The sequence below is a fragment of the Trypanosoma rangeli genome (genome assembly GCF_003719475.1).
Source record: "Trypanosoma rangeli strain AM80 chromosome Unknown Tra_15.4_contig_00520, whole genome shotgun sequence".
NCBI classification, from domain to species: domain Eukaryota; phylum Euglenozoa; class Kinetoplastea; order Trypanosomatida; family Trypanosomatidae; genus Trypanosoma; species Trypanosoma rangeli.
Genome location: NW_021706267.1, coordinates 1 through 9,951, shown reverse-complemented (window position 1 = coordinate 9,951; position 9,951 = coordinate 1). Strand labels below are relative to the sequence as shown.

Sequence of the window (9,951 nt, the reverse complement as noted above, 5' to 3'; positions counted from 1 at the left end):
GTCTCACGCACTTCCAAGGATGCATCGCCTTTCCGCACACATATCCAAACCAATATTTACCAAAGCAGTAAAACAAAAAAAACACAGGGAGACAGGCAGAAATGTCAGTTCATACAAGAGAAAAATTCAGTATGTCATATATCCGGCAACAAAATGCATTCACACTTCCATCACATTATAACTTGGGCACCCCAAACCCAAGTACAAAACAAAAAAAAACGTGTTTATTTCTATGTAATCTAAATAGTCAAAAACCTTAAGTTTTACAAAAGAAATCTTTTAAAAAGGATAAAAAGCATATAAAACCATTTTTGCTTTACAAACTATACTAGCCTCATTTTTTTTTCCTTTTTATTTCTTCTTCATTCCTGTACACCTCTAGTCGCCGCTAAATACTGGATACCTCAAATCATCAAAAAGCAACCAATACTAGCACAACAACTTCCAGTTCACAACGCCATTGAACACCTATAATCATCCTACATTCTTAAAGTATAAATGTTAACCACACAAACACCTGATATTTGTCAACAATTACATACACTCTAAAAAAACACACACACTCGTCAATGACTTTCCGTGACACACACAAAAGAAAGTCAACAAAAAAAACGAAGCCACAAAGGCAATACATACTAAAACGTCAACAACACTTCATCAGCGAAAAACTCATAAAATCGCCGAGAACGCGTAGCATTTGCTACAAGAGTTTTGTAGAGTTTAAGCTAAAAAAAAAACTACGAACAGACATCAACCCCCAAGGGTTCTAATAAAGGCAAGAATAAAAAAAAACATCCATCATCCCTCAAAAAGATTATACAGTAAAAAGCATGTATTTTCTGATTTAGTCTATAAAGGACCTCCAACGGCCACAGAACGCACACAAAAAAAAAACACGTCATGAGAGCCCGAGAACATAGAACAAAAAAACAACATTACACTCACATATTGCTGAGCAGCAATAGGCAACAATAAAAACACATAAAAAACAAGTGACCGACCGCACCAGCCCAACAAGACGAAGAAGTAACCAACCACGCCCCGCACCCACCGCACCCACAACAACAACGATTGGAACAACAACGGTATGAGCCGTGCGCCGCCAAGGTCCAGCAACCTCCTTGGCTTCGTCGCCTACGCCGCACGAGGGCGGCGCCGGGACTGAGGGGTTTGCCCAAGGAGCGGCGGGAGGACACGCGCGCGTCCCCATAAAGCAGGGGGGGGGGGGGGATGCGGGCGCAGCGGCCGGGGAAAACGCGGCGCGGCGGTGGCAGCTACCATTGTGGCGCGAGTGGGTTGCGGCATGGGGTGTGGGGGGGGCGTTTCTTTTTTTTTTGTTTTTTGCTAGGTCATTTCCAGCCTCTGCTGTTGCACCATTTTTGGCAGCGGCCTTGTGATTAGTGCCTTTGGTTGCTGCGTCGCTGTTCATATTTGATCTTTCGCTTTCCTGTTTTTTTTTTTTTGCAAATGCACTGTTTTAGTACGGTATCATCGAGAGCCTTCCGAATGCTGCGGCGGACATATCTGCGTGTTTTTCGATCATCGACGCATACTTTTGCAAATTGTGTACAACAATGGAAAATAGATGAGGTTGTTCGCGTAGATCAGGCAGGAGAAGTGGCGGCCGTCCGGATTTGTAAGTATCAGCTTTTTTGGACGTCTCCGCTCGATGCTTCAGTTTCGGTAGTAAAGGAAATATTGAAAGATGAAGTTGTTCATGAAAGGACAATGAATGACCTAGCCGCGAAACATTCTGTGAGGCTTACGGCGCTGGATCCAATTTTTCATTTAGGTGCCTTTGCTATGGGTACTGTTACGGCCTTTCTTGGTAAAGAAGCAATGATGTGCTGTCATGCTGCTGTTGAAATTACCATTGCAAAACATTATAATGACCAACTCCGTGAACTTGAAGCACTAGAACATGCGGAAACTGCTTTAAAAGATGATGATGCTAAGGCCTGGAACGAAGTTAAGGATATAGTGGTGAAATTTAGAAATGAGGAGGAGCATCATCAATATCTTGGTGAGACAAATGGAGCGGATCAGGCTCCAGCTTACCCTATTTTATACAATGGAATACGGTTAGCATGCAAAATGGGGGTTGCTCTAGCGAAAAAGATTTAAACTTTGTACCGAAAAACTAGGCATAAAAAGAAATGAAACAAAATCAAACAAAGGAAAACATTTAAAAAAAACTGTGCTATTGAATCTTATTTATGCTTCTAGATATATAATCTACCATGCTTACGCAGCTGTTTTTTGCTTCGTTTTTTTTTGTTGATTATTGTAAGCATTTAACAAGAAAATGGGCACGTGTCCTCAGAACATTATTGATGCAGTTGCTGATTGTAACAACAAGGTGAAGAGTCTGCAAACGGAAACCGAGTTGCAGGCAAACCAGACACGCATTGAATACAGAAAAAAACTTGAGCTTTTATTTGAGCGACGACAGGAGGACCTTGACAAAATAGAGGGATTCTGGAGTGGTGTCTTGGCAGCTACTGATACTCCATTAAAACCGTTGTTTAATGGGACAATTGACCCCAAAATTGTTCGTGCTATCACGTCTTTTAAGGTAACAACAAATGTGAAGGATGGCTTACTCTGCCGAACCGTTTCTATCGTTCTTCGTTCCAATATGTTTGCAGAACAAGGAACTATTTACCGCGAGGTGGACACTCATCTTAAGACGAATTCAATGGAACCCATTAAGTGGAAGTTTGGAACAGAACGCGCGCGCCAGGACTCTCTTTTTAGGTTCTTTACACCCGAGTGTAATGACAATGATTTTATTGATGAAGTCTTGGACGCATTTGATACGGTTTTTCAGAATCCATTTCTAGCACTTGATCTCACTGAAGATTAATAATTAAACATGCGTTTTGAATAAGATAAACTGATTACTAATTGGAGGTGGGACTAGTATGATACTAGTAAGCTGTTCTTGTTGAGTTGGTTAACTTTTGCATTTTCTTTTGTTCTTGTCGGCTGTGAGTTAATTCAGTACACTATCACTCTTTGCAGTTGTCTCTGTTTTTTTTTAAAAAAGAGAACTTTATTAGCGATATGCAATCGCTTCGACCACGCACACGCTATGTTGAAAGCATCCTGCATGATGTCGGCGCATCCCTTCGTCAGTTTCAGGGCTCTAACGGTTTGCGGTGCTTATTTGATCAAGGTAAGCTTTCTCTTTTGTCTGCAATGGGTGAGTTCAAACAAAGCAGCGATGCTATCTTTGACACCCGCATGAAGGTGGTTTCACAAACCCGTGTTTCTATACTGAAATTATCCGATTATTATGCAGCTGTTGGGAAAACTGTTGAGACCTTGTTTCTTCAGATAGATGACTTGCTTTCAGAGCTGTATCATTTTAAAGAAATTTGTGAAAATCATTTAGAAATGACAAATGAATGTGCTTCTGAGGACGCCGGGTTTGGTTCCATTAACTCGATGAAAATCAAGTTAGGTGCTTTGAGCCGAGAATTAGTGAGTGATATTAGGACTAATTGCTGCGGGATACAGGCTTCTTCACTTGAGCAAATTGATAAGATTTATATGTCTGCAAAATGTGATGTTGGAAGGGCCCAAACTGCGTTTGATGTTAAGCGAAGAAATGCACAAGTTTATGAGGAGGAATTGTTCGTAACTCGTTCAAAGGGCTCTCAAAATCAGGTGAAACAGATGGAGTTTAAACTTCATTCTTTGCTAGAACGCTTGCATGAAAGCGGTAATCAATATCATGATGCACTACGAGATAACATGAAGAAAACATCCTTCCTTTTGGAGCAAACCTCAATGACGACGTGGTCAGCAGCGAACGTATTTTTTTTGCAACTGGGCACATTTTTCAAGGATGCAATGAGTGGATTTGAAGTCCTAGTTGGAGCTTTCTCTTCAGTGAAGAACAATCTAGATGTTTCTAGACGAATAAATTTGGAGAAGCAAGCTGCTGCTGCTTCTGCCGTCGCAGCTACTTCCTTCTTTTACGCTACTGCTACACCACGACAAAACGAGGAAGAAGCTGGCCCAACCATGCCACTCACTCATGAACTAGTTGATCTATTTTCTCCTCAAAGGGATGATGGTTTTGCATCACACCTTAATCTGACGGAATACTCTGAAAATCAAGGCACAAGAGAGTTTTTTGATGTAGATGACCTCTTAAAATAATCCTATGTGATCTCTACCTGCTTTTCCCCATATACTATAGAACTTGATGTACCTTTGAGCTGTATAGGTCATGGTTGTTGCGTTTACTTTTTGTTTTATTACATGTGAAACGTAAAAAATTGGAATAATAATAATGATCTATTACTCTTCTCATCTTATTCCTAATGGTCTAGGCGTCAAAGAAAAAAAAGACGAAAGAAGGACGGGAAGTAAGAGCATGCTAAAGTTGTGGTTGCGTGAACCGCATCATAGCGATGATGAGGCTATTAAGCTTATGATTGATGAGGAGATGGATGTCTCCGACGTGCTTTTGAAGGTTCCTGAGCTCCTTCGAGTGCAGCAGCTTAAACCTTCAGAGATTCAGGCAGAGTACAATGACAGGGTGCTTTCTAATCGCATGGTTGTTTCAAGTGTTTTTGAGGGAAACAAGGAGGGGACATTTGTTATCCGCCCAAGGCCTGGTGTAGTTGTTACTCCGAACGGTGTATGGAAAGAATCCCCTGTTTCAAGAGTTTGTGGTGGTGGTAGAAGGGGCGCACCTTCCTCGTGTACCACCAACAGTTACCCTCCTCCTTCACCAAGACGAAATCAATTTGACAAGAACCATATAACAAATCCTGAGATGCTGAAAAGGACAGGCTCTCTTGGAGGTGACCGCGGAAGGCCTCCAGTAGCCAGAAGCACAAGTCGGGGAGCGACACCACCCCGAGGTGTTGGAGGGGGCACTCCAAGATGTAGGAAAAGTAATATTGGTGGATATCAAAATGAGGGAAACACACCAAATCGAACAGCAACTCCCAAGCGAGGTGCCTCAGTTCCCAGGTCCGATCGACAGCCAACCGTTCGTTCTCGGCATCTGGATCCAAAGAACGTGGCATCTCGTTTTCGCCAAGAGGCAGAGAAAGTCCGAGCGCCTTCAAAGAGAAATCAAGTAGAGGCTGTGTGTGAAAGTTTTAAGCCTCAATGGGGAAAGCCTCTTTGTGCCACTTGTAATCACCCAAGGCAAGCTCACTGGGAAGCCCAGAGAAGGAAGAACTCTGAAGTAGAACCCAATTCCTCATCGGAGATTGACGTCCCTGCGGGCGTCACCGCACAGATTGGGAGTATGACTCCAAATAGAAAGGTAATGGCTGCGATAGAAGTTGGCAGTAGCCAAAACCAAATGGTCGTTGCCAGTGCTGCATCGATCTCGGGACAGGAAGAGTGGTAACAGGAAACTGCATTTATGCTTTCACGAAAAGGCGTCTCTGTCTTTTTGCTTATTATTATTGATCTCTTTGATAGTTTTAATTTGGTTGCATATGTACGTGTCTTTAGCTCTTTGTGCAAATGACAAAGCTACAAAAGTGTGACGGCAGAGGCTTGGTGGTGTGTTCGTAGTATATGTGCGTATGCATGTTCGTATACCCTTCCTATCCTCTTCGGAGGATGAGTAGAGTAGCCTTGTGATCTATCTATTTATATCTTGTTGCTTTCATTGTTGTTGTTGTTGTTGTTGTTTTACTTGTAGCTTGTGCAACTCACTTTAAGAGATGAACAAACTAGGGCTTGTTTTAGATGCTGCTGCCGTGGAGAAATCCAAACTAGACCTTCAGTCCTATCAGATAAGAAACAATAACTCACTTCAGCTTCGAGCATTTTTGATAAATGAGTCTGGTATGTTTACTAACGATGGTAGAAAGTTGCCTTGTAGTGTAACGAAGGAGGATGTTGATGAGGCCTCCAAGAGGCTCATTGGTCGAGGGGCAAGTGGAGCTGTTTACTTTGCAAAAATGAAGGATGGGAGCCCTGTAGCTCTGAAACATATACCTATTACTTCTAAGCCACGTCGAGATGAAGTAGATCGAGAGCTATCCTTTTTCAGTTCTCAATCGCACTCACCTTTTGTCATGAAGAACTTGGGAGCTTTTTGGGATTCTGAGGAGGCTGCTATTGTTATACCCATGGAGTGGATGGCGTACACTCTAAAGGATTTGAGTTGTTTTTGGGAAGGCATCGAGGAGACTATACTGCGTGATATCTTTTTTCAAGTTGTTACAGGTCTGGTGTACCTTCACGACGTAAAGCGCGTGATACATAGAGATTTAAAACCGAGTAATTTGCTTATTCGGGATGATGGATATGTCAAAATTGGAGACTTTGGGGTGTCAAAACTTGTTCAGACACTTGATGTTTCTTCAACCTACGTCGGGACAATGTATTTCATGGCTCCAGAACGACTAGAACAAGGCGCTTACGGATTTAATAGCGATGTGTGGTCCCTGGGGCTAACTGTGTTGTCTACTGTAACAGGAAAGAACCCTTGGTCCCCTCCAGAAGAAATGAACATATTTCAGCTATTGGGTAGAATTGCTGGCAATACAACACCAACATTACCAAAGACACCCGCATACTCGGTGGAGGCTCACAACTTTGTGAAGGAATGTTTGATTAGAGATCCGCAGGAGCGACCGTCAAGCGCGGACCTCTTGAAGCATCCATTCTTTAAAGGTTGCACAGAGGCATCTGCTGTGGCTAACGTCAAACAGGGGGTTGATTACATGACTCGTCTGATCAACAATGATGCAAAAAAAAGTGCGTTATTGAAGCGATCTCAGGAAGCTGTCACAAAGGAGGTAAATGCTAAGCTAGATAGATTAGGGGATTTGTAGTATAAGTTCGTTGTTCCAGACTTTTTTTTCCTGTTGTTGTTCCTATTGTATTGTTGAATTGCACTGGCTTCATTTGTTTTTTTTTTTCCGACAGATTGTAGAAGGGATTCTCTGAATTTAATTGTAATTGGCAGGGTGTGCTAAAATTTCACATTGCCCGGCCCGCCGAAATATTGCCGCAAACGGCGCTTTTTGAACCCCAGCCCGACACGCCCTCAAATTTTTCTCACTGTGCCTGGGAAAAGGGGCACTGACACTTTCAGAAACATCACCTTTTTGCTAGCGCCCAGTGATTTATGGCTGGTCAGCGTTCCGTTGTGGAACCGCCCCTTTCGGGCGCAGCAGCCCGCTCTTCCACGAGGAGACGGGCGCAACTAAAGGAAGATAAACTGCGTTTTCTTTTCGTCTTCTCCTTTTTTTTTTTGCCAAAAAGCAGGATGTAGATTATTCTGAACTATGCTTTATCCGCCGCGTTTTTGCGTGCTCAGTTGCTTCATGGGCGAAGTTACGAACTAAGTACTTTGATGGCTCGTTGGAGGTTTTTTTTTTTTTTTTTTTGTTGGCTGTCTGTTTCTGCCCAATTGAGTAAGTGACCAAACGGGAGGTGGCTTGCTCGTGGCGCTCTACATCTACGTTGATTGCACTGAAGAGCTGCAAGTCACCAGAATCTGGCACTGAGAGGATATCTTACAACCGCAGTGAATTTGCAACAATTCATAGGCGTCCCGGTACGAAATGCTATCAGAAATGTCGTTGTTACTTAACACTGCCGCTGTTGCAGTCCCTCAACATGGCGTGGATGTGGATTCAAGAAACAGTTCAGACACTACTGCAAAGATTACTGAAGAGCCATGGATGAAGTTCATCGTGGTGAAAACGACTTGGAATTCGTTTTTTTTTTCTTCGTGCGTGAAACTGCTTCCTTATTCACTGAGGCAGGAAATGTAATTGGTGCAGAGAGCACATCACGCCGCTTATCTTTGCCGTGATGTGCAGCCGGTGGGCACAAGTGGCTCGCGGAAGGCTTTCCTGCTTAGTGGGCTTGACTAGTGAAGTGGAGATGCCGGTGCTAAGCTCACTACAAGAGCAGTCGTATTCTCTGGTAGGTAAGGTCCTTATGTGTTTCTTCTGTGAATATGGTTTCCATGATTCTTTCCAGCGAGATATACGCGTGCTACTGTGTTCTGCGAATTTATGTGGCCACTCGCTGCTTCTCAGACGTCTTTAGTACGTTTGGGCGTCAAATCGCCCGAAGTATGTCTTTTTTTCTCTTGTGGGAGCTGCTGGGGCTGCACGGGACTTGGGTGGCTGCCCTGCTCCTGGTGAAGGTTGGAGTCTTTCTCTTGCTTCGTGTTGGGTTACTGTGTGTGTGTGGGTAGTTGTACTTAAAAGTTTCTTAATCCTTGGTGGTTTTGTTATATGTTCACTACATTCCTCCCATTTTAGTTTTTTATTTATTTATTTTGCGGCTTCCTTTGCTTGAATGAAGGCGGTGACGCCCTGTGTCTAGAGTGTCATTAGTCATCTTGTATCTCACTGCAGCAGGGAAAGGCGCAAGATGACATCTATTCTGCTTATCAATGCATAGTTCTCTTGTTTTTTAATATTCCATTTGGTGCCTGTACTTCATTCTCTCTCTCCCAATAGAAAAATAGCTTTATTGACAGTTACAAGTGTAGTTGGATTGCATACATCAAGATCACATGCTGCACAGAGCTTTATTATTTCTTAACTCTGCGGCTCCGCTCGTCAAGTGCTCCCAAAAAGGAGCAGTGATGACATTGACATTAAATCGCCCAAAACAACTCAATGCCATGAATGCCGAATTATCGGATGCGCTGGCGGAAAATATGCTGAAGTGCGACGCCGATCCATCAGTGTCTGTTGTGATCATCACTGGCGAGGGGAAAGCCTTTGTGGCTGGTGCTGATATCAAAGCAATGGCAATTCAGACTTTTGTCGATTTCTACAAACACAACATGCTCAGAGGCCTTGAAATGGTTGCAACTGTTCGCAAGCCAGTTATTGCTGCAGTGAACGGCGTAGCCCTCGGTGGGGGCTGCGAGTTGGCGATGATGTGCGACATCATTATCGCCAGTGAAAAGGCCCTTTTTGGGCAACCTGAGGTCAAACTTGGGATCATTCCTGGTGTAGGTGGGACACAGCGACTCCCGCGGCTCATTGGAAAGAGCAAGGCAATGGAATGGGTGCTTACAGGAGACCAATACACAGCAGCGGAGGCTGAGCGCGCTGGGTTGGTTTCCCATGTCGTAAAACATGAAGAGCTTCTCCCAACGGCCACTGCCATTGCGGAAAAAATTGCTATGAACAGTACAGTAGCGGTGTCTTTGGCGAAGGACTGCATTAACAAGTCCCTGGGGGTATCCTTGGCGGAGGGTTTAGCTTATGAACAGCGTACCTTTCAAGCCACGTTTTCCACTGCGGACCAGAAAGAGGGCATGAAAGCGTTTTTGGAGAAACGGAAACCGAATTTTCAGAATGCATGAAAATAAAATCGCGTGCTGCGAATGCAACCGCGCGTGAAGGAAGGGGAATAGGTGAAGGCTGCAGGCGAGGCAGGTATAGCATGTCCTTTTTTTGTTTGTAATATATATATATATATATATACCGGATGCTTTTTTTTTGGGTTTTAGTGTTATGGGGTCAGTGTATTTCTGATTTATTTATTTGCCTTATTTTCTTTTGCGCGCTTTTTTTTGCTTGTTTGTTTCTGTTGACAATTGTGCGTCCCGAAAATTGACCAGATGGTTGGGATCGCGTTGGTGACGAGGTAACGTGCTGCGTATAGGAAGGTGCTGGGTAAGTGGATTTAATCTCCCTGAGTTTGCGTGATCTCTCTTTACTTCCGTTGTCTTTTTTTTTCTTTGTGTTCGTGGGGGGGGGGGGGGGATACGCATTTCAACACCGACGCCCACTCACACACACCCACAATTGGGAGGGAACAAACTATGTTCTAACATACATGCGAGGGAAGCACAAACAAAACTACGACAGCCAGAACAGATAAGGATACTCCAGTCCAATGTTGCCGCCTTTTAATATTGCAGACGAGGTGTGTGCGCATTGCTGGGATGAGTCCGTAATGGTGGTCCCACGCCCCCAGGCGGCG

The 9,951-nt window shown here is 43.8% G+C and overlaps 6 protein-coding genes across 6 annotated transcripts, besides 4 other annotated features; all 6 read left to right on the top strand.

Annotated features, from left to right (window-relative positions):
* Positions 1-1,506: 1,506 nt before the first annotated feature.
* TraAM80_09136 (ubiquinone biosynthesis protein COQ7) lies at positions 1,507-2,124 on the top strand (the record flags this gene model as incomplete). The annotated part of the gene is made up of 1 exon (XM_029385839.1): positions 1,507-2,124. One exon carries the CDS (start codon positions 1,507-1,509, stop codon positions 2,122-2,124), a length of 618 nt encoding a protein of 205 aa, XP_029234313.1.
* A 181-nt stretch (positions 2,125-2,305) lies between these two features.
* On the top strand, positions 2,306-2,866 carry TraAM80_09135 (template-activating factor I; the record flags this gene model as incomplete). The annotated part of the gene is made up of 1 exon (XM_029385838.1): positions 2,306-2,866. One exon carries the CDS (start codon positions 2,306-2,308, stop codon positions 2,864-2,866), a length of 561 nt encoding a protein of 186 aa, XP_029234312.1.
* A 200-nt stretch (positions 2,867-3,066) lies between these two features.
* On the top strand, positions 3,067-4,170 carry TraAM80_09134 (uncharacterized protein; the record flags this gene model as incomplete). Its single annotated transcript, XM_029385837.1, has 1 exon — positions 3,067-4,170. The coding sequence occupies one exon, from the start codon at positions 3,067-3,069 to the stop codon at positions 4,168-4,170; it is 1,104 nt and encodes a 367-aa protein (XP_029234311.1).
* Positions 4,171-4,387: 217 nt separating this feature from the next.
* Positions 4,388-5,380, top strand: TraAM80_09133 (uncharacterized protein; the record flags this gene model as incomplete). Its single annotated transcript, XM_029385836.1, has 1 exon — positions 4,388-5,380. The coding sequence occupies one exon, from the start codon at positions 4,388-4,390 to the stop codon at positions 5,378-5,380; it is 993 nt and encodes a 330-aa protein (XP_029234310.1).
* Positions 5,381-5,635: 255 nt separating this feature from the next.
* Positions 5,636-5,685: a microsatellite.
* Positions 5,686-5,702: 17 nt separating this feature from the next.
* Positions 5,703-6,821, top strand: TraAM80_09132 (putative protein kinase; the record flags this gene model as incomplete). The annotated part of the gene is made up of 1 exon (XM_029385835.1): positions 5,703-6,821. One exon carries the CDS (start codon positions 5,703-5,705, stop codon positions 6,819-6,821), a length of 1,119 nt encoding a protein of 372 aa, XP_029234309.1.
* A 539-nt stretch (positions 6,822-7,360) lies between these two features.
* Positions 7,361-7,382: a microsatellite.
* Positions 7,383-8,262: 880 nt separating this feature from the next.
* Positions 8,263-8,285: a microsatellite.
* A 311-nt stretch (positions 8,286-8,596) lies between these two features.
* Positions 8,597-9,328, top strand: TraAM80_09131 (enoyl-CoA hydratase, mitochondrial precursor; the record flags this gene model as incomplete). The annotated part of the gene is made up of 1 exon (XM_029385834.1): positions 8,597-9,328. The coding sequence occupies one exon, from the start codon at positions 8,597-8,599 to the stop codon at positions 9,326-9,328; it is 732 nt and encodes a 243-aa protein (XP_029234308.1).
* Positions 9,329-9,428: 100 nt separating this feature from the next.
* Positions 9,429-9,449: a microsatellite.
* Positions 9,450-9,951: the final 502 nt, after the last annotated feature.